General features: G+C 40.4%; 1 protein-coding gene across 1 annotated transcript; it reads right to left on the reverse strand.

The window, feature by feature from the left end:
* Positions 1-295: 295 nt before the first annotated feature.
* LOC112964049 (cytosolic phospholipase A2 epsilon-like) lies at positions 296-26503 on the reverse strand. The gene is made up of 20 exons (XM_026061668.1): positions 26477-26503; positions 24885-24957; positions 16907-17043; positions 16384-16515; positions 14191-14231; positions 13208-13250; positions 12555-12618; positions 10872-11032; positions 10555-10647; positions 9852-9889; positions 8952-9108; positions 8294-8430; positions 7354-7576; positions 6924-7038; positions 6089-6226; positions 5284-5391; positions 3345-3536; positions 2415-2581; positions 1469-1655; positions 296-534 (listed from the first exon to the last, which is right to left on the reverse strand). The coding sequence occupies exons 1-20, from the start codon at positions 26501-26503 to the stop codon at positions 296-298; spliced, it is 2472 nt and encodes an 823-aa protein (XP_025917453.1).
* Positions 26504-27316: the final 813 nt, after the last annotated feature.

Here is a 27316-nt window from a genome sequence, read left to right on the forward strand (position 1 = left end):
TTAAAACTATTTTCTTACCACACACAGCTGAATATTTGCATTTTGTGCATCACAGTGAGATGTGGTTAACAACATAAACTAGTCCATTTGATATTGCAATTAATGATCAAAAAGCAACTGCTCACTAAACTGAATCATATGACTTTAAAGTGAATACTTCAAGCTGTCTTCACTGAGAAGGCTACTTTGATAGAAAGAGATGGCAGCCACCAAGAACATTTAAGTAGCTAATGCATTTGATATATCATTCTGGCCTGTCTTGATAAACACTTAGTAAGAGAGAGAAAAATGCTGTTCAAGCAGAGGACTGCGCTTGTGACACTGGCTGGCTCTGAGCTTGTTTTTTCCGTGCCACTGCTGTGCGCAAGGCCTGAAGAATCATGTTCTCATTATTCATGATGTTGTAATTAGTCAGCTTCAGGAGCTTGTTGAAATCTTCTGCTTTCAGCGAGACCTCCCGAGTTGAGTACGGAGAGCAGAAACCGGAGATATCAACCTTGCCCATGTCCATTTCCGCAGTGCTACGTGACATGCCTGTTGAAGGAAAGAGGCAGTAAATTTCACCGCTGAGGTGTTTGTAGGGTCCCAGGGAATTACTGTATTCTGATAGACTATGTCAAGAACACAGAGATCACAAATGTGGTTGCTATGAAGACGTGCCATATTTTGATCTCTGAAAAATCGATTTCTCAACAAGCCAAAAAAAAAAAAAAACAAGCAGAAAAAAGAAAGTGGTACTAAAAGAGATTCCACTGAAATTAAGACCTTCTACTGTCAGTCACAGCATGTCATTCTGTGAGTGTTCACAGACGCTTCAAGTCTTACCCTTCAGATTTATGAGCAGTGTATGTTCTGCTCAAACTCATATGCTACAATGGCAAAAGGAATAAAGAGATGTATAGGAGGAAGCAGAATATTGGTAGCTCTGGAAGTTATCATAAAAACAAAAGCAGTTTCTCATGCAGTGAAAATACTGGTCCAAAGGGACACTGCGACAGTGTTTATGAAGACCTTAGTTAACATACTATTGCTTTGATTTCTCAGGATATACAACCAACACAATGAATGGCCCAAGTAGAAAGCACAGTAGCCCTCTACAGAGCCATTCTATACTATAAAGGTAATTTTCCCTAGATCTAGCCATGTTACAAAGATACACAACCTGAGAAATAAGCTTTCTGCTACATCATAAAGTAAACTTTTGGAGATCTCAAGAAGAAATTAGTTTCTACTCCTCTACTTGAGGAACACATTTCTTCTGTCACTGAATTGTACTAACACTGGTAACTAAAATTATACACCAGATTTGACCTGATTTGGCAAACAGTTTGTGTTATCCTGTTTTGCAATGTATTTACTAGTAGGAACAAGCAATTAAAGGAAAAAAAATGTATTGGGATAAAAAAAAAACACTCAGAGTGGAAAATTTTCCTTGGATCAATAAAATAGCTGAATACTGCTAACTTACCAGGTGCTACAAATCTTTGGAAGGTGTCATTCACCAATGGGAAATAAAGCAGTATAGGAGCCCCTGGGGTCTCTGCATCATCAAACATGTAGCACTCCTTTAGATTCTTCTTCTCATCTTCCTGCAGCACAACTCTGGGAAATGGAAATCCCTGCTCGGAGAAGTATCTACAAGCCTGTTCTAGAGGCTGGGTCATGGCCAAACAGGAGTAACACAAGAAATGAAAAAGATGCAAAGATCAAGCTGCTTCCAAAGCCCAGAAATTCATTCTAAGTTGCACAAAATAACATATAGTGCTGCAAAGCAGGCAAGAATGTGAGCAACTCTTACCCCAAGTGGAAGTCCAAATATGTGTTTTTATGTGGTGGTATTTGGGTTGACTACCACTTTCAAAGTCTATAGAACAATTTTAACCAAATCAGATTTATGTAAATATAGCAAATGCTTTTGATCTCTTGCTAAGAGCCCACTACATAAGGAGAGAACTTTTATTTATTCATTTTTAAATGAATAAAGGGGAAGGACTTCTTCACTCAAAAGTTTGTTTCTGAACAGTCAAGAAACCACATACACAAATAAAAGGACAAATGAAATTTTTTACATTTAAAGAAAATGCATGTTAAAGTCAGCAACTAAATCACAGCCAACATTTTTGCAGCTATATTTCTGCTTTAAAATCATCTATAAAACTTTAATGGAAGTTGCAACTCAACCGTATGTTCCCTGTGCTAGTGAAGCACAGCGTCCCAATCATCCCACTTACAGCTATTTCAAAAGTAGTTTAAGAAAAATACAGATATTTTCCCCTCTGGGAATTTCCCTTCTTCTTCTAAAGCTTGGAAACACCATGTTACTAAGTTCTACTAAAAAAGTTTTACAGACACCTGTCTAAATGCTAAAGAAAGCAAAGTCTTCATTAAACAAAGAAAATTTTGAGTGCTCTCACCAAGGTTTGCGATCCTCCAGTGTAATTTAAGTGTAAGATGACATCCACTTTCCTCTCCGGTCTCATAAGTGGTGGGCAGCTGGTTTCAAAGAAGAAAGCTGCATCTACCAACTCCAGGTGCTCTGAGTTGCCTCTCAGATCATTAGGGGAAGTGTCTAGCAAGGTGTCTAAAAAAGTAAAAGATTTGGAGTTATTAGCAAATTGCAGAAAGACATCTGTCAAGTTAGAAAGCAAAAGGAAGGTGAATTTCCTTCCCATGCAGGATTTTCTTTTTGCTTTATGATACAGTGCTTTATTTTATAGCTTACCCTCGCCTTATAAAAGTATGGTTTTCCACAGCATGACACCCTGGTGTATAAAAGGAAGGCCAAGGCCCTCTCTCTCCTATACTGCCGAGACCTAAATTTCACATAACTATGAAAAAGGATCACTGGATCACAACTCTACTGTCACTGTCCAGTCTCTCTTTACCCTGGGACTCCTGCATGTGCCCAGCTGAGAAGCCATGCCTGGTCACAACTTCTCCAATACAATCAGCTTCCTGAGCCACCAGTTCTTGTTTTTTTCCCCTAGTCAGGTTGCAGAGGCAATCCTTCAGCCTCTCCGCTCAGTTTTTTTGTTGGTCTTTCCAAACCTATGAACTGCACTAAACCTGAGGCAGCTTTTCTATACATACGGAGCCCCACCTCAGTGTTTTTCATCCCCAAAAGGACTTGCAGTACCATACAATTCAAAAATTAATCAAACAATTGTATTATTGAAAGTGAAAGATGTAAGGTGTTCCTTCACTCTCCCTCACCTCTCTTCTCAGCAGTTAATAATAATTAACCATATAACTTGTTAAATTCTCTTCAGGATATGTAAATCTCCCACACTAAATTGCAGTCCTTAGGTGTGGACTGCTGCAACGAGTGAGCGGAAGTGCTATACCTTTCCATTTAGAGAACTGCTGATGCTGGATGTATTCATTGTGCATCTGGAAGCCCCTCAAGAAATTGTGATATTTTGACACAGCAGGGCGATCCGTTAGAATATCCCGGAGAGCTGTGGAAAGGCCACTTGCAGGCGTGTACATGCATGTTGCCATCTCATATGGTCTCTCAGGCAAGTCTGGTTGTTCCTCTAAAAATATATGGCATAAATTACATGTCGTTAAATTATAATCATGATTAAGAGGAGGCCAGGCACAAAAAGAAGGCCAGGTACTAAGAGGAGAAAGGGTCATCAACTGTACCAGTAGTAATCATGTATTTAAATCTCTCAGCAATCACTTTTTTAAGGGTTGAATCCAAAACCTGCTGAATATCAGCAGTAGACAGCAAATGGCTTTTGATCCAGGGCTACAAAAATTTTCAAAATAAAAAGTGAGAATAAAACAAATGGTACTGCCACAGTGTTTGTTCCTCATGATGAACAAATGATAATGTGACAGATTAGTTCATTTCTCTTGGTCAGGCTGATTGTCGACTATCCGCAGGTCAGGTTCACAGAATAATTTACTGCCTCTGTAGATCATTTCTGGATGTTCTTCTGGACCCATAAGAATATTTTTTTCCATCTCAACATAACAGGAAAGACAGAGCATTTTGAAGAGGGTGTCTTTATAGCTAAATGTTTGGTCACCATTATAGTATAGTGTTTAGCTATGTTTAACTACGTAGCATGCAAACACTACATTCAAAGTCAAGTGAAAAAGGAATTAAGTGTTAAATATGTTATTCCATTTGTTTAAATATCTGTGTTTCAGCAATGCATTATTTTTTCCTATGGTCTGCAGTGAATTCCAGTGAAACTCTTGACAAAATATAAACTCTGTTTATATTAGTATAAATATATATATTTATATTTATATATATAATATTTATATTATATTAATATAAGCTTTGTTTTCTAAAGCCCTGTTTTGCCATATCTGACTGAAGAATCATTTTTCTCATGAAACAAAATCATTTGGGTCCACATTAAAATAATTCACTTTTCCAGGCAAACAAAAAGCAGGAAAAATCACTTTATTTATATATTTGAGTGGGTTAATGCTTTTGGAATTTCATTTAGGTTAAATTTGAAATTCAAAGCTTATATTGAAAAGAAAAAGGTAAATGTTTCAGGTGGAAATTAAATATTTTGACTTTTAAAAAAGTGTGTTCAGTTTAGTTTATGTTTTGGCCAGCTCAGTTCAACACAGACTTGCAAATTATTTATATAAGCCTGAACATAAGTTTTCTGTTGCAAAAAACATATTGCACAGATATGTCACCTAAGTCTGTTCATCATCAAATCACCTGAATTTTATTCATTGCTTGAATTTTAACATAGAGGTGCTGTTAGGCAAGATATTTGCAGGGAATGATCTTTCTATGGAGCTTCTGTTCCCTTTTGGTGTAATAAAGCTCAAGTCTGCTGACTTCCTTGGACCTCAACCAAGTCTTTCAGTTCAATCAGACTTTTGAGGGAGTGATGTTCAATGCAGGGGGAATAGAAAGTGGAAAAAGAAATTCTCAAACTTCCCTCTGTGCTAACAAGTAGAGGCGACATGAGAATTTAACAGAAGCTCGTCTTTCCAAGCCTTTAGACACAGCACTTTGGAGACTGTCTTATACATATCCAGCCCTATCACCTTTCCATCAAGGTCTGTCTGATGGTGCCTAAACTTCTAATAAGATTCTCACTAATGCTGGTGTCAGATTAAGCAAAGTAATTGTTATTCAGAAAAATTGAGTCACTTGATTTTCCTAGTGCCTCCCCTATCTTGAGGCTGAGAGCATGGGACTGACAGAAAAACTCAGAAAATGAAAAATGTGTGTGTAGTTACCAAATCACAGGGGCCTGGAAGAGGGAGGCCTTAAGTCAAAGGGTACTTCAAATTTACCTATTTCAGTCACTTTGTCTTGTGTCCATCTGTGCCAGAAATCCTCTGAATTGTCAGCTGCGTGCCAGGCATCTAAGAGGTTTTTGGAGAAGATACTACTCCACATTCCTAAAAAGTGGGACAAATGTAATAAGGAGTACTGAGGTAAACACAAGCAAGTGTTCTACACAAAGAACTGCCTTTTGCTCCTTCCACAACTCTTAACTTTTTTCACATATCTCTCTAATTTTTGCATAAGCCCAGACATTTATTTCAGTGGTAGAGTTGGTTCAGAATGAATCTATTTCAGAAGAAATTTCAAATTATTTTCCCTTCCAACAGCTGGAACAATGTACTTTTTTTTTTTTTGACAAATACTACTTTGTCATTTTCCCATTTTCATCTCCTTTTTCCTTCCACAGAGAAACAATTTCAGACAACTCTTTCTCTGATCCCCTCTTTTGTCCCATGTATTTGTTCTCACTGTTTTCATCACCTTCTGCAAAGTCTCATAGATTTCCGATTTCCAATTTCCTAAACATTTTGCAAGCTAAGGGAAATAGCAATGCTTCTAAAGTACTTCTGAAGGTATGCAGTAACTTGCCATTTTAGGTTCATTTTGTCTTAGCTCAAATTATAAAACCATCTCAGCTAACTGAGCAAGTCTCAGGAGACATGCTGAATTTTAGCTGACTGAGGTACCGAACCATTTCTGACATGATTCTGTACTTCTGCTGCCACATGCAGAACAGCTTGATAGGGACTGATTTCCAGAATCATTGTGTTTATATTAAATATTTGTCATTTCCTCAGGCTAGTGAGTCACCTTGCATGAAGCAGATCCGGGATTCGGGGAGCTTCTTCATCAGGCGACCCATGAAGAACTCACTGCCAAAATCCTCTGCCGGAATGAAGGCGCCGTATTTCAGGAAGCCCACCTCATACGGGGTGAACTCCACCCACTCTGCCAACACATTCATAAAGTTAGCTCCAGCAGCCAAGAAGACATACTGGTAAAAATGGTAAAGTAAATAGACATTGAATAAACCTTTCAGGCTTCAGCTCTTGCAGGCGAGCTGATTTAGAACATACCCTAAGCAAACCCTACTGACAGAGCCACCTCTCTGACCCAGTTGACAATTTAACCAGCTGTCACACTTTTTCCAAGTTGGTGAAAGAACAATTTAGTGGCTAAGGAAAAATTTAAATTCAGATTCCTTTTTATCTAGGAAGTGAAAAATTCTTCTCATGGAAGGTGAACTCGAATTCAGTTTAGCTTCTATTGCTTTTACTGCCATTAGTTGACCATGAAAAACATACACTGAGTGAACTCAACAAGGCTTTAGTGAATCAGTTTCTTTAAGGACTCCTAGGATTGCCCTTCTGTCACAGTGCCACGGATCTATGGTGTGTTTAGTCTGAAGATACTATCTTATCATCCAGACTTACATGTCAGGTGATCTTACCAAAAAAAGGCTAACGAAATAGTAAACTATTGCTATCTATCCTATGGCACCCAACTATTGTTTATATCTCTGAATAGGACTTTTCCAGGCTTGGAGCGAGAGTTTAGAACAATCCTCCATTATTTTTAGGATCTATACTCAGACTGTATCTCCTTAGACATGAACTCAGCTCTTTTCCTGAAATTGAAACATTACCTCTAAAATCTTTGGTAGTAACTTTGTCCTTGACATTGAGAGCAAGGTAGATGGGCAGTGGGTTCTGGCCCTGATTCACTGCCCGTCGTTGATCGGAAAGTCTGTGGTGGCATTTCTGGATTTGAAACAAACAAACAAAAATGGTTAACTGATAATCAGTTCCATAAACACACCAACTTACCATAGCATTTGAATGTGGGATATCATTTATCTGAATTTCCACCTAGATAGACCCTCTATGTGTCCCAGTTATGAATGCAAATAAGTTCTACCTACATGTCATGTACTGATTTCCTGCCAACCATATGGAATTTCACTGTGCAAAAATCTCTGTAATGTTATTATCCTGCTGCATCTTCCTAGGTTTTTAATTTCTCCCAGTGGCCACAAAGATCAGGTCACCAAATTTCTGAGAGCAAATAGACATTACCCCATCATTTAACATGGATTCAATCATAAGTCCCCACAGATCAATGAAAGATGTCTTGTGTCCTGCTTGGGTCCTTTGGCTCAGCTCTTTGTAATAGTTCCTCAGACTTCTCAAGCAAAAAGCACCCATCTTGCATTTGGCTGCTTGCTTCCGAGCTTCAGTAACTATTTCTCCAAGATCTTTGCGTGACCAATCAGCATCTTCATACAATTTTGTCATGGTCCTGCAGGCAGGAAATTGGAAGGGAAAAGAAATGAAGTTGATTATTTCTGAAATTCATAGGATATACTTTGCAGAGTTTGGGGCACTTTTTTTTTTTTTTTTTAATCTTTAGGTCACTCCTTTCCTTTGAGCGCACCTTGAACAGAGATACAAGTCTAAAGGCACTCAATTAAAATCAATTGATCTGAGACCCAAGGCTTGTAGCTCCACCAACTGTCTATGCTGTTTCTGTCCAAAAAACATGAAGGCTTATTTTGCATAGGATTTATTTTCACACTTCCAATAAAGTTTTCTCATTTAATTACAGATAAATTACTTCAATGACACAGAATATATGATGTACTTACTATATGTCTTTCATGGCTGACCCTGGCATTTAAAGGCCATAGACAGAAGCAATATCTCAAGAGACCCTTTTTTTCACTTGCTGAGATCTAAAACCCTAGACAAAGCGTGGGTTTTGCTTAAGGCAATAAGATCCACAAAATAGTATCAAAATTTGTATATATAAACACATACACACACGTGTGTGTGTATGCATGTGTGTTATGTATGTGTGTGTGTGTGTGTGTGTGTATATATATATATATGTATGTATGTACGTATGTATATGAATGGAGGATATAATCAGGAGTGTGAGCTTCTGGTTCCATGAAAGAGTATTGAATTTCCAAGTGCACATTCCTGCAGATAACATCTTTACAAAATCACTTCTCACCATGTTGTGCCAGATGAGCCACTGATGTATGAAACACAGTCCAGTACATGTAGCTTTTGAAGACCCAAGATGCTGCCATACATGGCAGTGAGTGCTCTTATGCCACATCCTGCTGTTGTCACAGCCACTATAGGCACCTGCTCAACAGAGGGGCAGAAAGCACAGGTTGAAAAGTGACATCGAGGCACATTCATGTAAAAAAAATAAAAACATGCAATAGAAAGATCCAAATGCTGGTAAAAGGAAGTACACAGATAGGAGGAAAAGTGTCATTACTGCATAACACGGAGCACTTATAAATAACATAAGTTGCTTGACATCCCTATAGAATACAGTGAAAGATTTTGCCACTTCTGGAAGGGTTTTTAAGAAAAATATGGCATAGGCCAAACTCATTGTTTTGAAGTTCTTTCAATCACTTGAAAGCTTGAAAGCCAAGCTGGAAACAGAGAATTTGCTCATACAGACAGAACAGTGGGCTTTAAGGCTGAGATCATGCTTGGCTGCAAACTGCATTTGGCAAAAGGAGCTGCTGACAGAGGACTTCATTCCTCATCTGAATGGAGGGTGCTCACAGGGAGAAACCACGCCTGCTCTCATCTCCTGGCCCAAGGGAAAGGAGAAAGAAAAATCCCCTAACGGTGCCTTTCCCAGTGACCTCGTGCTCTTGCAGGTCTTCCTCCAGGTGAAGGACATTCTTCAGCGCAGCAGCAACCACCTTTTTCCGGTTTTGCAGGAAATTCTGCTCATCAGCACACAGGTCAAACCCAAGGCGGGCATCTAGATTTCTTGGCCTGAAAAACAGACCCTGAGTCCTGAGACCAGGGCAAAAATATTATGTATTATTACTCACTGTAGTCAGCTCCAGCTGAGTTTGTGTGTGTCACAGACTGGTTCATGGACAGTATAAAGTAAAAAATGAGAAAGAACAATGTCACAGACAGACCTCTGTTAATTGGTGTTACTACTACCAAGACAAGAATGCAGAGCAGAGCGTGACATTGTCCTGATGTTGTAATGATGCTGTGGCAACATACTTCTGGTATCACGGAATTAAAGGTCCTAAATAAATGCAGGGGGAGAGATGTGTACTGGCTTACTGTTTACTAAAGCGAGATGCATTTCAGGCAGCTTGTTTTGTTTGATCATATGACTGATCTTTCAAATTTCAACAGTGTCTACCATATCTGCATATAACAGGATAACCAGTGTCAGTAGGTGCTGCAATTGATTAGGATGACAGCTACAGTGCCTTGGTTTCACTTTGTGTTATACAGAGAGGTAATTTCTGTGTGGGCCTGCTCTCTCCATCCGCAGGCACACAAAGTGACATCTACTTACAGAACTAACAGTTTGGAAAGTAAGAGGAAAAGGGAACCATGATTTAATTCTCCATCACTGAAAAAGAAGAACTTGGCTAACAAAAGCCTGTAATCAAAAGATTAACACAGCTCAGTTTACAACTAAGTGTGCACAGCCCCCTGCTGATTTCCCATGGGCTTTGTAGGGGTACAAACTTCTCAATTATAGGATTAGACCTTGTGAGAGACCCACTTACCATTCATTTGCCTTTGCATACAAGTCGAATGTCCGGTCCTGAAAATCGCAACACAAACAGCATAAGCATCCTCAGACTATTAATCCTGCATTTTCCTCCCCCACTCCATCCGAGGACTGAGTTTTACTAGCTTTGCAATCAGCAACACAGCTGCAGAATCTCGCCCTCGGTGACTTTGGTTATTAGATATATAATGGGCTCCAATGCAATCTAAGTTGGATAGAACTGGGCAATCCACCAAAGTCATGTGGATTTAGGTCACCTAAACTTTTCATAGATGATTGTTTAATTTGCTTATCATTTTCTGGGAAGCTCATTGAAAGCTGGTGGTGTGAACTACAGGCATATGGACATTTTACATTGTATCTTCTGTTTCAGGTTCACCCTTTGCAAACGCTTAAATGTCATATTCATTAATATTAGCTCACATACTGTATTGATGAGCATCATAGAAATGTCCTGAGAGGATTATTTAGTTTAAATTCAGAATAGGGTTTAACTGCATGCCTGGAACCACACCCAGAATAAAAGAAAAAAAAAGAAATATTGTACAGTTGCATTGACAGAGAGTGTCATTCATACCCTATCCCGTAGAATACGTCATGGCTAACTGAAGTTGAATCACTGAAGTGTAAAAGTCATCATATCACACACAACTGAATGTGTCTTGGGCTGATTTTTATTGAGAAAGAGAGATTCTCACCTCTGCTATTGTTATTTTCTCTTGTATAGGAAGCGAGGTCAGAGCTAGAGTCACAGATTCATTCATATCCCTTTCATTTTGACTTGATATAGACTGGAAAAAAATGTTAAAAAATAATGGGGGAAGTTAATTGTTACACAAAAGGCGGGGGGGGGGGCGGGGAGGTAAAGGCAGTCTCCCTTGACTCACCTACATACATATGCTTACTAATTCTCTGCATACACACAGACCTGCACACATACAGGTCTTAGAGGTCCCCACAGAAATACACAGCAAAGAGCCATCTACATCTTAGCTCTGGTCACATGGTCACGTACCCTGCTGAGCCGTCTCCGTTGCGGCAGTGCCACATTTAGTGCTGATTGATTGTACTTGATATAGTGGAATCTGGCAGGAGAAGCAGGGCAAAGGCAGGAGCTCAGAGTATGGGTCTGGGTTCCTTCATAGGACCCATCCACAGTTAATGCAAATTTTCTTTCTGAAGAAATGACAGAATATATATTGTCACACTCCCACAAACAATCTTTGCCACCTTATAAGCTAATAATACTCAAAGACACTGCATATTTCTACCTGCTCTTCATAGCTATAACAAAACATTGACTAGATCTCCATCCAGTGTGTATCTGAACTCCACCAGTATTCACCAAATTCAGCAGAATTCAAGGTTATTCAGGACAGGCTGCAAGTAATCTGTGCTCTGTGCTACAAAAGAATTTCAAACTGAAGTTCTTCAAAAAAAGCAGTTTACATTAAAGTGTCCCTCCTTGGCTTGCACAACAAAGTAATATATCTTTTTCTTAAATAACAACTTCATTTTGGTATCCAAATTATAGGATAAATAAATAGACTCATGTATCTGAGTGTCTGGGCTTCAGCTTTAGAGCTTTTGTACAGAAAGTGCTTTATAGTAACTGTTGCAATGAGCATAATACCCCTGCAGTACCATATACTCTGTTATTGCTGAGACCTCTGCTCTATTCATTACATAACTATTTACAGCTGATTTAATTTTTTTTTTCCACAGCAGACTTTTTTTCTATAGAAGAACACACTTCTCCTTGGAATCAGTAAAATCTCATCCCCCCCCCCATCATCTTTACCTTTATCTTAAGATGTAATTTAAAAAAWAATAATTTCTAGCACTTATGAAAATAATGTCTAGTGGTTTCTTTGGCCCTCACATAATAACCCCCCAGATACCTATCTTCAGGGAATTGAAAAATGGTCCTTATATACAATGATACAAATCTGGGTTTGAAAACAAATATACCCTGTAAATCCACATACTTAATGATATAAATGTCAGCCTTCAAAAGGATTACCCCACTCAAACATTTTGGGTCCCAATCCACCAGACTCCTTGGCCATGGCAGTTGAGTTCAAGCATCCATGCACTTAAGCGCTTTGCTGGATTGGGGCCATCAGGAGATGCCAGAGCATGATGTCTTAAAAATTGCATAAGAAATATGTAGATCCATGAGTGCAGGCTCAACAAGTAGTGATACACTGCTGAAAATGTGTAACAAGGATTTTTGGCAATATGATGTGCCCCATGTTTCACCTAGTTGCATGTTCTGTATTGTTACACCTAAAGAAATGTTTAAAAGTTACATTAAGAAAAGAGGCTCAGTCTTCTTCCTGACTATTTTCTTGGTCTCTAAACCCAGAAACATCAAGGAACAACAAGGATTTTCCTCCAGTTAAGTGCTTAGAAATTTTCAATTTCATGGATAAATATTTTGCAAAGTTGTAAGCATCTAACAAGGTGTTATTATAGCAGAAAGTATTTTGTATGGAAACCAGACGATGCATCCACCCTCCATTCTGTAATAATCAATATATTTTTGACCAGTTACAGCCCCCTCCAGAGTCCTTTGAACTCAGTGGGAGTTTCCCTTGCATTTAAAAATAATTTTAAATCAGGGCCTTCTTTCTGCTGAATGTTTTTGCTATAAAATGGCCTCCGGTCTTGCTCTGCAAGTCAGTGAAATACTAACCTGGATGCTCCTTCCTCAGCCTCCCGCCGTTCACCTGCACTTCCAGACAGGAGACCTCACGGGACTGCAAGAGACAAGGAGGGAAAGCGGAGAAAGACTCGCGCTGCCCCAGGTGCTGGTTCCCAGGACTGGGCACAGCCAGGCCCAGGCACCAGCATAGGCATAAGAAACCAAGAGAGTCCTTGGGCTTCCATRAGGGGAATAACAGATCTTCTACAGGTGAGGAAAGAGGAGAAAGGATCTGCTTGCAGCCGCTGGGGAGACCAGCCCGGAGAGGACCTGCCGAAGGAGCAGCCCAGCGGGAAGGGGTGTCCACAGGAGCAGCGCTCTCTGCTCCCTGCCAGCGCAGCTCGCATCCCGGCGGAGAAGGATCACGGTCGCCTTGCCCAAGCCCGGCTCCTCGCGGCCCCGGCACCAGCAGGCAGCCTGGGAAGCACTGAGCGCTCAGGGCAGGTTATGGCTTTTCCAGCTGCAGCCTCTCCCAGCGTGAGTCGCTGGAGGGACCTGTGCGGGAAAGCCAGCGTCGCGGCGGCTCGCCGGGTTTAGCCTGTCCCTTTGTGCCGCAGTATGGAGCAACTGCCTGACACCTGTAATACCAGCCATGTAGTAAGCACAGCTATACAGCAGGAAAAGGATTATGAAATAAAAATTACCACTAAAACTCCATTAGTAGCAATGTTTTCAGGAGGATCCGGACTAAAAGACAAAATGAAAAATAATCAGTTCACAACTAGCACTTTCCTATTTTTTCTAACTCTTCTTTATTATTTCCTTATCTTTATTTTTAAAAGTCTTTGGACTGACAGCACAGGCAAACAGCCTAAGAAATTCTAGCTTCATATTCAGTCCAATTTGCCTCTCACAGACCTGGAGTCTGAACTTTAAATCTGGGCTGCTCTGTTTCTGGAGATCTGCTGAACAGAGAAGCTCCTCACTATATTAGACAGGATCCTTTTCTGACACATTTGAAGCAAAGTTACACTGAGATGGCAAAATTACACTATTGCCCCATATTGCTCAGATTTAGACCTGGGAAGCTACAGCTGAAAGCTGGTGAATTCATCCAACATGCCATTAATAAAAAAGGAAAAAATATTACCATTTACCTTAAAAATCAACAGTAGCACTAGGACTGATTTACATGCCCATTCTTTCCATTAACTGTATAGTCAGCATAGAAACACAGTAAAAAAAATTTTTTTTAATCTATTCCCACAACTAAAACAAATTCAAAGTATCAGTTTCCCACATTTTTGTTGCAAAGCGAATATCCGTGACCACACAGTAAGGAGCAAGAGGGGTTTTAAAACTTCTTAAAACTTCCTTCTGTGTAGGATGCCCAATATGGTCTGTGGAATGGTAGCAATCAGAAGACATTTCTATGCTTCAGTCAGTGTCTGTGCTTGCTTGTCAGTGTATCTGAATGCCCGGTATGGATAAATACACACCATGCACTGTCAACCACTTCACTGTTAAATGCCAGGCACAAGCATTCCCTGAATGCCCAGGTTACCCCCCTATTTCATTCAAACTGTTACAGTATTAGGGGGGCACAAGTGTACACAGATGTTTTGTATCCGTAACATCTTGCCTCTGACTTATCATTTCCATCGATCACATATTTGACCTTACTCACCTGCTCTCCATTGTGAATTCAACCTCCAGCTCCTCTTCTCCCTGGGAAAGAAAATAAATGAAGTCTCTGCGCATTGATTTTTCTAGGAAGTCGTACCTTACAGGGTGCAGGAATCTGTGCTGTTCATGGACCTTCTGTAAAGTAGTATCCACCTCTTTTTACTGCATATGCATTGGATTTCATTTTCTTTAGGTTTATCCATGTTCTATCCATTATAGTAGTTGACTGCTAGTTTAGACCTTGTAGGCCAAATATAATACATACTGCAGGGCCTCTTAGCAGTTGTTCTCTCCTTCTCCAGTCATAGGTTCGTCCCTCACTATTTTTTACTGGTCATTCACTTGCAATTTCCCTTTCCATTCCCCCTTCCACAAGCTCTCAGTGATCCCCATTAATGTTCAGCATGAAGGAGACTAAATTCCTCTGGCGTGTCCACATGATACTTCCCCTCTCACTATCCCCACCCACAGCCTGTGCAAAGGGACCTGGTGGCACACTAACGTGGTGGCATGTTTGGGCATATAAAGTCCAAGGTGTTTTGGAAGATGTAGTTTGGTGTGGCAGAGCCCAGGCTTGCAGCCTCATTGTGTGCACAGTCCTCACCTTCATCTTTTGTAACTCCCTGAGTTTTTTTCCCTTTGCAGGGCTCAGTGCAACTCTCTTTCCCCCACCGTGGAAGCTATGTGCACCCTCACATTATCTCATTGGCCCTGGTCTCCTTCGCGGCAGTAGGACACATTCCTGCCTCTGTCACATGCCAAGCGTGTTGTCTATACCACTGTTCCCCTTATGCCCAATTCTTCTCTCTTTCCCACCACTCCTCCTGGCCTGTATTTCTTTGCCTCTCATATCCTGCCCTCAGAGCTTCAGACCTATCCATCCTGAATCAGCACTGTGCAGCTCCATTTCCTTCATAGCTACCACTGCCCGACTTCCTACAGGTCCTTGCTCTGTTGTTCAACCATGTTTTTCTCTTCAGATCTGTTTTTTTCACCACTGCTGCACTGCTACTCCACCTGCTCTGGAGGTCCATGCTTCTTCCTGTCCAGCCTCAGAAGTGCTTCTCCACTTACCCAGTTCCCTCTTTGTCCCTGCCACTTCTAATCTTCAGTTTAGCCCTTCATCTCTGGGTACTTTTCTCTCCCTAAGTTTCCCAGTCCTCTGATTCTTCTTTTCTGCAGTGCTTTTCTCTCCATACCCTGCTGCTTCCTTCCTCCTCACATATACTTTTTGCACTCGCCTCCATCACATTTCAGTTTCCAGATATTCTACCCATATGCTTGCCCCAGAACAAGGCTTTTCCCATTTTATCAGTAGGGTCAGACCTCTCAAAATCTAAGGTGTGTCCTGAAATGTTAGAAGTGACCTGATGGATCATTCCAAAATTTCACATTACAGAGAAACAAAGAGAAACTTGTTAGTTAGTTTCACCACTTCAGAGGGAATCTTTAAAATTAGTCCTGCCTGCCACTCCTTTTTAGTTTTGGAGAGAGTATTTTTATTAAAGTACAGTGAGACGCTTCCATTTTTCTAGATATGATGTCTAGAAAACCCTCACTGTCTTAACACTACTCTCAGTTCCAGTCCGTTACATTAGTCAGTTCAACCTATTCTTTTTGTTAGCCTCCTAGAGTGAACACTAAGGAAAATATAGCGCAGAGAGCCAACCTTTCCAAAAAAACAGGTATCAAATCAAATAAGCACTCACTCAAATAAACTATTTGTATGCCTAAACACTGTCCTTAAAACTTCAGTATAAAATTGCTTCAACCATATGAAATCAAGACCTCCCAAAAAACTCACTCAGGAAAATTGATTTTGCAGTGTATGACTGCAGATCAGTATTTCCATGTTAGTAGAACATAATCCACAGCACAGAACCACAAGCTCCAGTTGGAAAGGAATGTCTAAAACTATTGGGGTAAACTCTCAACATTTTGACATCAAAGACAGCAACAAGGCTTAACTGTATCTGATACTGTTGGCCAACTCTATCTATGGAAAGAGAATCCGAAATTTATTGTAATGACAAAAGCAATCATGGGCATCAGCCTCTGAAACTGATGGATACGTTCATGGGGCTGAATGAACAGTAAGAAAGGCACATATACCAGACAGTGAGAGGAAAGCTGAGATAACCACATTCTCACTTGACCACACTCTTTTAGCTGTGTCTTTGATTTTTATCCACACCTGTGGATTCAGCTGGAAACATAGCTGAATATTTTCTCCAAGCTGGATTTTGGAAACATCAAAGAAAACAGTAAGGAGATGGTCATCTTGAGTTGCACTGTCCTCATCACAGACTTTCAGCTCCAGAATGTTCTGGGAACAAAAAACAAACAAGAAAGGTTGTATAAGGTTTAACAAACAAAATTCTACAGATGATAGTTCATTGTAGCTGGAGGAATTGGAGAAAGAAATTCAAGAATGAAAACAAAGGAAACAGTAAAATAAAAATTTTGCAGTTGCCCTCTACGAGCCCTGTCAATTGTTCAAAAAGCTAAATAACTGCACTGAGACAGCATAAATATTTTGCAAGTGAATTCAAAAGGACTTGCAGTATGGAAGTGCCATATGTTACGTTGGATATGTGGTAAGAAAGGCTTACTCATGGGCAGGGAAAGAAACATCTCAGTAGCCATCTGCAACCCAATAGTCTGAAAGTACCTAGAGAGAGAACAGCAATGGGTGGCAGGAGAGCCACCACTCCTACCTTAACCTGGCTCTGAATGGTGAAGTGGAAGGTTTCGTTCCATGTCGGGTTCTTGCTGTTCTGAATTGTCTTGGTGCGGAAATGCTGGACCGAAGCTGTCGGCAGGCTCAAGCTCACATAGCAATCGGACTGGGTGACTGTTTAGGAGAGGGAAGGTGTGAAAGCAATGAACCAGTGAACAACATTTAGTGCCCCATAAGGTGTTGCACTGACCCAATTTTTAAGCTCTGTATGCAGGACAATATGCACAATGTAGTCCAGGATGCTAGATAAGGCGCTATCAAGTCAGTGATATACAAACAGCTTGCTTTACTCACTGTAAAAGCCAGGCAGTTTTCTCTCCTTGAGAACTACTTTCTTTTAATTGCTGGAAAAATAATAAACATTCAAAATACACAGTTACATTGCATTCCTTTCCAAAGAGATACTCGGTCAGCCTGTCTGCTTGTGTCAGGTTTCAAAGGGCTTAACACTGAAAAATCATCTGTACACACACAGGCATGCAGGCACACATTACAGACCCACAGAGAACTCATCAGCTTCCTTTAGGAACAGGGAACAGCAAACTTTAGCAACCGTGACTGGAGCTGCCAGAGCCCCCTTCTTAACATATTGGGCTTTCCACAGGCAGGCAGGGAAACTCCTCGATATTTCTATGGCTCTTTGGCTATAGCTTCTGCCTCTTCTACTTTTTGAGTATCCTTTCCTTTTTCTAGCACATCTGGCTTCCCACCCTAGCTTCAGCTGGAGCTTATTGCACTGATGATTCCCGTGAATTCACATTGCTGTCACAGATGGCAGGTCTTCTGTCAAGGCACCTTTATCTCCATCTACCTTTTTCCCATTTGGAAAGTTGAAGAGGGAAACACAGACACACCCACACTCTAAAGCTCATCAACAAGAGGAAAAGAAAAGATATGTATATTTCTGTGGAGAAGATGGATTACATTTAATCCACTGTRAAGTGGATTAAAATGAGCACATGTAAGAAAGGCATCAAAACGTTGAACAGTTCGACTGTGTAACATTTGCTTTGAGAAGCAGCTGTCCTGAGGGAGAATTTTAGCCAGCAAAGCTGTATAAATAACATTGCTTAATGTCACCTCTATCTCTGTGCCTTGGTCCAAGAGAGCAATAACGGCGTTTGCAACACTTGATGTGCAAGTGAAAGCTTGTCTGTGTTTCCCAGCACAGAGTGAGATGACAGCTGCTTCTTTGCACAAGATTGCATTGCTTTCATTTTGTTGTTTTAATTAGAGGTGTATTCAGGTCATAAAGTTGACTTGTGAATTTGAATGTGTCTAGGTGTTACGGAGGTCTGCTTTGGGATTTTCATTCTCCTTTCCCAGATTAAGAGGTTAGCTGCGAAGTTTGGCTTCCCACCTGAGCTCCACCAGAGGTGAGGGATGTTCAGGACCAAGGCTTCAGGATGAAATAGTGGTTAGCGGAATTGCACAATGCTTAGATCATCACTGAGCACTTTCATTATGAGGTCAAAATAATCTGTCTGTGAATAGTTTTTGTCAGCCATTAAGAAACAGAAGGTGAACATGAATCATAAGATTAACTAATCCATTGCACCCCACACTCAAAACTTGAGGATGATTACCAAACACAATCTGCTAGCTATGGATGAGTACCTATGGAAGTGCTAAAGATAGCAGGGGCAGGGGGTATTTTATCCATAAATGCCAATCACTCTATTAGCATTATATTTCCTCTATTTGTAAAGCCACCTGCTCGAGCGTTCCAGCCATTGTGTGACAGATGTACCTTCATCTGACTTTGGCTAGCCTTGTCCCACTCAGGTTTTCCTGTACGTTTGAAGTCAAAGTTTTACTGGCAAACCTGACTTTGGGAAATGTAGAATAAATGACTTGGTCCTTTATGTGAAACAAAACAATTAACGAAGCCAATGTTTTTTTCTGACTCCCCTGAGACTTAAGTCATCTTTGTTTCGCCTGTATTTCTGAAATAAGAATAACTTTGTCTGTTGAAGGGAGTTGTGAAACTCAGTATATAAAAGATATATGAACTATAAAAAATACCAAAACACATAGACATCACCTGGCTTTCTAATAGTTCTAATAGCCCCAAACTTCTGTGTATATAGGAAATGTCCCTAAGAACGTCTTTCTTGACTATTGGAAACTCTAGATTGATATGAGCACAAATTGCTGTTAGCTCTTGTCCCCACCAGGAGGAGGATCAGAAAATGACTGTGGAAAGACTCTCCTATCCTTCTTTTGAATCTGTTTGTCAGTGATCAAAAGTTTATTTTATTTACATTCCCCAAATACTAGTATATGCTTTATTTGCTCTGTTGTGGGGCTATATCTGTTGTGCAGAGCAAAGTTTTATTTCACAAGTGCACCAGGTTTTTTTCTGTGACTGAGCTTTGCTATTTGTGTGATCATTACCTGCTACTGTACTGTAGCTTATACATTCCAGAAATAACCACTTGTCAGAAAGGAGTCAGAGCTCTGATTTCTCATTTTAGATCTCTGACTTTCTCTGGGTGACTTTTGACACAGTCACTAAACAAGTGTGCTTCGCTGCTCTCATCTGTATGATGTATTTGATTATGCTTTTTGTACTTCAGAGATGTCACCTCATTACCTCTTGTTCATGTGGTATTTCAAGATGTTATGAGAGAGGCACTTTACAACACCCAAGAATCTTTTTTACATTTCTCAGATACCTCAGCCTCCTATTTTACTGTATCATCTCTAGGTACATGCAAATATGAGGACTGGTACTCAGTAGCTGGTCACTCGTGCTGCAATATCATGTCAGGTAAGTATCAGGTGCCTCTTCATGCATACGTACAAGACTCCCATTACTAGCCATGGGCATGTAAATCACCATTATCCTGATGCATAAGCATAAAAAAATCTAACTACGGAAGCTGAAGAAGAGTGATTATGCTGAAAAGTGAGGCATACAGAAGGACTTTACAACAGCACCCTGTGTCACTTCCCTCAACCATGACATGTGAACAGTCATCCAACGTGCCTGAAGTGTTGCCTGTGGTATCACCATTGGGCAACATCCTGCCAAAAGCAGGTGTGGCAGCATGTATTATGAGAGCATGGTCTCTTCATCCAGCTATTATACTAAGTTTCTAATTATCTTTCAGGATGGCAGCAGGACTGGATCTTAATTGTGTTTTACCATTAGAAAGCATTACAGAAATACGATCCATGCTAAAAAATACCATAGCTGCAGTACTGCATAACATCCTAGATAACAGCAGAAACACCAGGTGTTCTGACTTAAACTAAAGTCTTATCTGTCTCATAGGCAACTCAAATTCAACAGGGCTAAACCAAAATTTTTAACGCCCCACTACCTCCTTTTTTTTTTTTTTTTTTTWTTTTATGTTAACAGACATGACCTCCAGCTCACCTGTCACTTGGGCAGAAGCCTGAGTATCCTTCTTCTCTTGGACAGCCTTTGGGCACCCATACTGAGACTACTCCTAGAGGGGTAGATTTTTTTTATGACTGTCAAGATATAGTTTTTATTATTGTACTGAAAGGATTCAAACTATGTGGTCTCAAACACAGTTCTCCTAGATCATCTCCTTGATCATGTCACCTCCCACCTGGAACTATCCATTTCATGAAATATAAACTATCATTAACTACTGAGAAAAGCATTTTTCTTCCTCCTCAGATGCTCCACAGCTAAGTAGAGATATGGCTGGGGAGGGTGTTGTTGTTGTTGTTGTTGTTTCCCAGAGTGTAAATTATTAGATAATTTAGATTATTGTAACTTGTTTTTTTTTGTAAGAGTGTGTGTTACATCTGTGAAAATAAACTTCACTTTCAAAGCCCTTCAGAGGGAGACTATCAGAATTCATTTAGTCCTGGAAGAGCAGTTCCTGCCTCCAGGCAGCATATGACATTAATCTCCATCACCCAATAGTTAAACTTCAATAAAAAGAAACAAACAAACAAAAAAAACCCACAACTTTCAGACTTTCTCCAACCCTGCCTTTCACATTGGATAGAGTGCCCTATAAGTATCCCTAAAATAATATCACGGTTCTCATTTACATTCCTCTTTAGTGCTGTTTCCTGCTGAGATATTTCCAAACAAGCTAACTTATTTTTTTTTCCATTTTCTCCCTTGCCATGCTTTATCAGTCCACATCCTCATATTTTATGATTAGATTTCAAGCAGCACCTAGAACAATAGAGTCCTGGTTCATAATTGCAACTGCTTAAATATCATGGTGAAGTAAGTAACAAACAGCAATGAAACAATAAAATAGTGCGAGAACAAAACACCAGAGGAAGTCTGTGGGTTCCGGTAATAAGTATCACATTGGACAATAGTTCCTGAAAAATAATGTATTTCACTGGCTATATTTCATTTCAGCATCTCAAAGATCTTTCCATGCACTGAGCTCATACTGAGCAGAACTGCTGTTTCAATGTTATAAAATATGTTTTTAATAAATATATAAAATATACTATATAATGTTATAAAATACTGCATCTGAAATAATATGAACGTAATATAAAATATAAAAAGTCCAAAATTTGGAAGTTTCCAAAATTAACAAGCCTAAGGAAAAATAATCTTCTTTCCATAAGGATGAAAAAAAAAAAATCTCTTTCACCAAGCAAATATTGAAGAATATTTTTTAACTATTTCCAGACCCATAAACCTTTGGAAGATTCAAAGATTACAGCAGGCAAATGTTTCCATATATGCATCCGAGAACCATTCAAGTTGTGATAATGTGTCCCAGAGCTTGCTACCAGACTGCTGAATGAACATATCAAAGCATCCCACCAAGGGGGAAGGTCTCAGTCAAAGAACTATGCACACTATGAGGACTCATGCTTTTATAGTACTTCCAAAAGGCTGTTGATAAGGAAAGATGCAGAACATAAAATCAACCACATTGGGCTAGACCAACCGTCCTTTTAGCCCAGTGCCTCCAGCCAGTGTCTACTGAGGGCTCTTGGGTGTTTTCAGGAAGCAGTGAATGATGGGTTGAAAGTGCTCTGCTCAGTGTCCCCCTAGCTCCCTACTTTTACCTTTTTTTTTTTTCTTTTTTTAATCCTTAATGCTCCCCTTTTCTTCCTTTTTTAATTCCATGTGATTGTTTTGTTCCTCTCCAGTTTCTTGTTCTTTAGCCCCTGCTCTCTCTCTCCTTCTGAGGGAAGGATCTTTGATCTTGTTAGGGATGGACATCAATGCTATTAGGAGAATATGGCCCCACATTTGGTGAATGTCTAGAAAGAGTGTAAGGAGAGGGCAAACATCATATGATACTCTCTCAGCCCTCACAATTTATGGTTCAGAGATTCCTAAGCCAACCTTCACCACATTTGTCTTCTGTGAACTTCTCCAGTGTCTGCCCTGAACCCACGTAAGCTTTTGGCATCCATAATATCCTACCCTGAGGAGCTCTGTAGCTGAACTACGTGCTGCGAGAAAACACTTCCTTTTGTTTGTTCTGAAGCTGCAATGGTTGCCCAAGGGCTGTAACAGGCTAAGCGGGAAATTTGAAATTCTCTGAATAGGAAACCCTGCTGAAGAGTGGGTTGGATTGGTGCACATCCAAGTCTCAGCCCATTAAGGAGTCAGGGCACAGATGGGACACACACCCACCTCTGGGAACTGGCAAGTGTTTGCAGGCCCAGGAACATCAACAGAGCTGATGAGCCGGACGGGGATGTGGGTGTGCTCAGTGGGAAGGGGGAAGGCAGAGAGCATAAACGAGGCACCACGTTCACAGGTGATATCAGTGATGGCACTTATGCATCAATAAATACAACCGACAAATTTTGTGCTCAGCAAAAGGCAAATGCCACTGGAATTAAACAGCTATCAATCTAAGCTTGATCCAGCAATTAAGTGTATGCAAGGCAGTGCCATGACCGCTGTGAATTTTGAAAGGCCAAAATAAGTAGTACTGGGTACAAAGGCAAATGGGGTGCAGTGGGCAGGGGAGGAGTCCTCACCTCCAGCAGTAGCACAGAGGAAATTATGGGCATGTGAACCATAAAGGCAAAAGTATAACTACCCCCGTCTTTACTAGCCACACTTCGATCCACTGAGACTGTTACCTTGACTCAAAAGCTGGCCTGCTCACAGGTTGTCTGTGATTCCTATCTGTAAATCTCCTAATATTCTAATTTGGATACCAAAACACTAGTTGTCCTGCATTACAGGGGAGGCATTTCTTTTATATCAAAAGACTGTTGCTATTTTCTCCTCTGCATATTTGACACTTGTCTTAGGGATTTTTTTCCTATATGATGGAGGTACCCTACAAGCAAAACATTCCCTTTACAGGTATTATATTTGGTTTGTTTGTAATCTTTTCCTCAATATTTTGGTTGTTATCATTTCAAATGGATAATAGCTTACAGAGACGTTCATTGTAAATTGTTTGTTGCTCTGTTTTGCAGACAATATCCAGCCTATGCTTAACAGCTTAAGGCAAAACAGTTTTAGCATGGAAAGTCTGTGCTGTGTCTGTTATTGCTGTTCCAGACCTTGAGTAACATTCTGCTGTGTTTTGAATGTGTCTCTGTCATTCAAACAATTACTTTGAGCAGCAGTATAAACTGGTGGAATGTGCATTGGACTGGGAAACAGAAGTGCTTGAGTATTTGAATAACCTGTCCCTTTTCCTAAAAATTTTTTAGCATTAGGAAGAAGAGCATCAAAATATAGGCCAGTTCCCTTCAGAATAAAAATATTGTGAAGCAAAGACAAAAAGCATTGATCTAGATGAGCAAAAGGTGGGTAGGAAGTTTGGTAGGTTCATTATCATGCAGATGGCTTAACTGAGTATGGTTATTCAGAGAAAGGTATCTAATAGCAGTATTTTTCATGCCTCTGTCTTTCAGTTCAGAGCACATGTTAGTACCTTCAAAGAAGTTTTAGCTGTAGCAGGAGATTTTTCTCCAGCCTATAAATGAACTTCAAACCTGCTATTCACAMTTTAGAAGTCAGCAAGTGGGAAACCACATATAGACTCTTCTTCTCCATACATTCAGCAACAACAAAGCATCTTGCTTCTCTGACAAAAATGGGAGCAAGAAACCCTTCTTCATAAACATTTGGGCTCTAAAGAAGTTATAACAAAACTCAAAACAAATCATTATGGAGAGGCGCATACACATCTTCCGTACAGCCACAGTCTTGCATAATTTTAACTGAAAAAAAATTTAGTTTGGTTTGATTCCTATAGAAACATTCTAGGTTCAGGCCCTTTCTAGTTGAATACATGAATAAATGCAAGACAACCACCCATATCCTCAGACTGGAGATGATTACCATTCGTAGCTTTTTCTCCTGTACTTTCAGTTCACATACTTATGGAGTATTAATTGTTTTGGAGTTTATGGAGCTTTGGAGTATTACGGTTTCATGTAAATGTCAAGTTCTGGGGATTTTGTGAGAATAGCTAAGAATAAAAACAGCTAATAGCGTAAGTGCTCAACTAAACCTTGAAAGATGCATCTCCTATGGCTGAATTAAGTTTCACAGTTCATGAGAAATGTCTACTATCCACAGAAAATCACTATCACAGAAAATATTCTGGGCCATTGCCAGGGATGCACAGAATGAACATTACTGTAAGAAAGAATCGTATAAATTCCCCCATCTAACCTTCTTATTGCACCAGTTCCTGAAAATAAAGAGTCTTTCTTTGTTTGATGTTTCCTTATGTAAACCTGAATCTGCATTATATGCATTCTGTGCAGATATTCTTTGGACTAGAACTGTTGGCTGGACTTCAGAGTTTCACTGGCAAAGATCTAAGAATAAATAATATCCTCTAACTATGCTACTTCATCTTCAGCATGCCACAGTCATGCATCTTCTCTGTCCCACTCTCATGCTCTCCTTTAATAAATATTCTGTGGTGTCTGTGGCACTCAGTTAAATTCCCCGTAGTTTTACAAGCATGTGGATGATCTAAGAGTAAACAAAAGATACTCACACAAGTCTGCTTTCCTGGCATTTTTCATCTGTATGATTTTTACAGTGAGCAAGTTGCACGGAGAGGGTTCTGTCTGTTGAACAACATACAAAATGCATTGGATTAACACGCAAGGAGAAAGAACAGAAACAATTGGTGATAGTATTGGATTAAGTGTTTCAATACTAATCATCTAACACATTTCCGAACTGAGGTTCTTCTTTGTGCATCGTCTTCTCCTTCATCCCTGAAGGTTTACAGCCAGGTATGGCCACAGACTTAAAAACATACTTTCAGTCATAGATCAAACCTCTGATGCCCCTCTACTTTCCATTGGGAGGAAGTTTGTGGAAACCCTTGACTCGAGGTGTCTGACTGACTCTTAAAACCCAATCAGAGAAATAGGTGACAGTGAGCCTTGTTGTGTTATTAAAAATATCTGGCACTCACCTAGGTCTATGTAAATTCAAAGGATGTCATTATATCTACTGTATTTCACAATTAAGAGTAGACAATCTAGCAGGGCAAGAATTAGTAACAATATTGTGATGTAATGATACAGCTCACCAGCTGCTTTATAGCCATACAACTCCATTGTTACGTTTGACGTAGAGCAGAACTGGCTCGTAGACAACGAGGACCTGAAAAATGTCTTTCAGGGACTTATACCAAACTTCCCAAAAGCAGGGAATGAAAGCAACAAATCTGTAATTATTTCTCTCAGAGCAATTCAGCTCATCCAATCTTCCTTTAGGCAAAGGTCACATAAGAGTATCCTGGAAAGCTTGGGAAGCCACCGAAATCTAGGTGGTTATCAAAAGACATTTAATAGTCCTGCCAGAAAACTGGTTTGATTTTTGTCATCCTCCCTCACCCTAAACAAGGATCAGGCAAACATGGTACTTAATCAAAAGTATGGGGGCTGCAGGTGAGGCAGTATGTTCCCTAGGTAATTTTCATTTTAAGGAATAAATCTCTGAAAAGAACAAAAAATTTTTTTTAAAAAAGAGCAAGACTATGTAACAGAACAAACATATTCATAAGGGACAGCTTGGGCATACTACCTATAGAGCAGGGAATATCGCTGCAACAAATCTGTAGTTCTATATATAAAGATGAGTACATTCTGTGTCACCATTCATTCCCCCATGCCCCCAAAACATCTCATTTTCTAAGAGAGCTCACCTTTAACAACTCACGTGATATTCATTTTCTGGCTTTCCCTATTAGTTTCACTATTAGAATTTCCTCACTGACCTGAGTGATACCTCTTTAATTTCTCTCAGCAAGTTACCTTGCCTAATCTAATTGGATGGAGTGAAGGACAACAACGTTTAACAAGATACTTTTTTTTTAACTGGGAATTTTCAAAATATAATTAAACTACTGTAGCATTAAAGTTCTGGTGCTCATCAGTCTGAACACACAAAGCAGGCACAAAACCCGGGCAAAAGCCACCCCTTGCTATCAGCCCCAGTGCTGAAGAAGAAATCTTCTCGGAGCTGAAGATACAGGAATAACCAGGCTTCCTACATCATTCCCTCTGCCACAAAGGCTGCAAACTGGCTCTCTATGCACCTAGCCTTAGCGCCCCTTCCCTTCCCTTTCCTTACCTGGCTCTTGCTGTAAAACGCCCCCATTGTGGTCTTCGCCACGTCCAGGCCAGGCGCGAAACGTGGCGGGAGGACRGGGACAGGAGCGTCGCGAGGCAGCTCCTCACGCTTTAAGCTGCCAGGAGAGGCCGGGCAGGTGTGCTAGCACCTGACGCAGGGCCCGCCTCGCCCCGTGGCCAGCGCTTGCACAACACCCCCTCCTCCTCCTCCTCCTCCTCCCTTGTCAGCAGGTGAGCACTCCCCATGCACCCGGGCTAGCACAGCACAGGGGGGGCTTCTTCACCGCTGTAGGGAGAGGTGCACTGAGAACCGGAAGGGATCTTCCCTTCCCAGGCATGGGCATTTCTAAGCATCTCTGTTCCTTCCTTAGGGCTTTTGCACACTGCAGGGCCGGCGAGCTACAGCCCCTTGCATGGCACAGGCTGACACCACACAGTGCGTCTTGCTGCTCGGCTGTGGGCAACCAGGCAATCTTTGGCCAAGGACATTCAAACAAACCAGCGTGCTTACAAAAGAATTTTTGTAGCTTTTTGTAGCCTTTAGGGAGTAGATGGCTCTTGGCTTTCAGATTCATCCAAAAGACAGTTCTTCTCCCCATCCCAACTTCCATCTTGCTCTCAGGCAATAAGCTGTCTTGGCCAGGAAACAAGATTTTTGTCTAGCAGAAAATATCAGTTAAGATTTTGACATTTATTTTCGTACAGGAATGGAAGAAAAACAAGCTCTTYGGCAGATATTTTTACAGAAATAGGAGAGAAACAAGTATATAAATTCTCTGTGAACTTGGTGACTGCAGAATCCCAGGGAGCTCTGTTAGAGCCGCTTTGCTGTCTGATTCAG

This window comes from Apteryx rowi, unplaced genomic scaffold, assembly GCF_003343035.1.
Source record: "Apteryx rowi isolate R43461 unplaced genomic scaffold, aptRow1 scaffold_183, whole genome shotgun sequence".
Taxonomy (NCBI): Eukaryota; Metazoa; Chordata; class Aves; order Apterygiformes; family Apterygidae; genus Apteryx; species Apteryx rowi.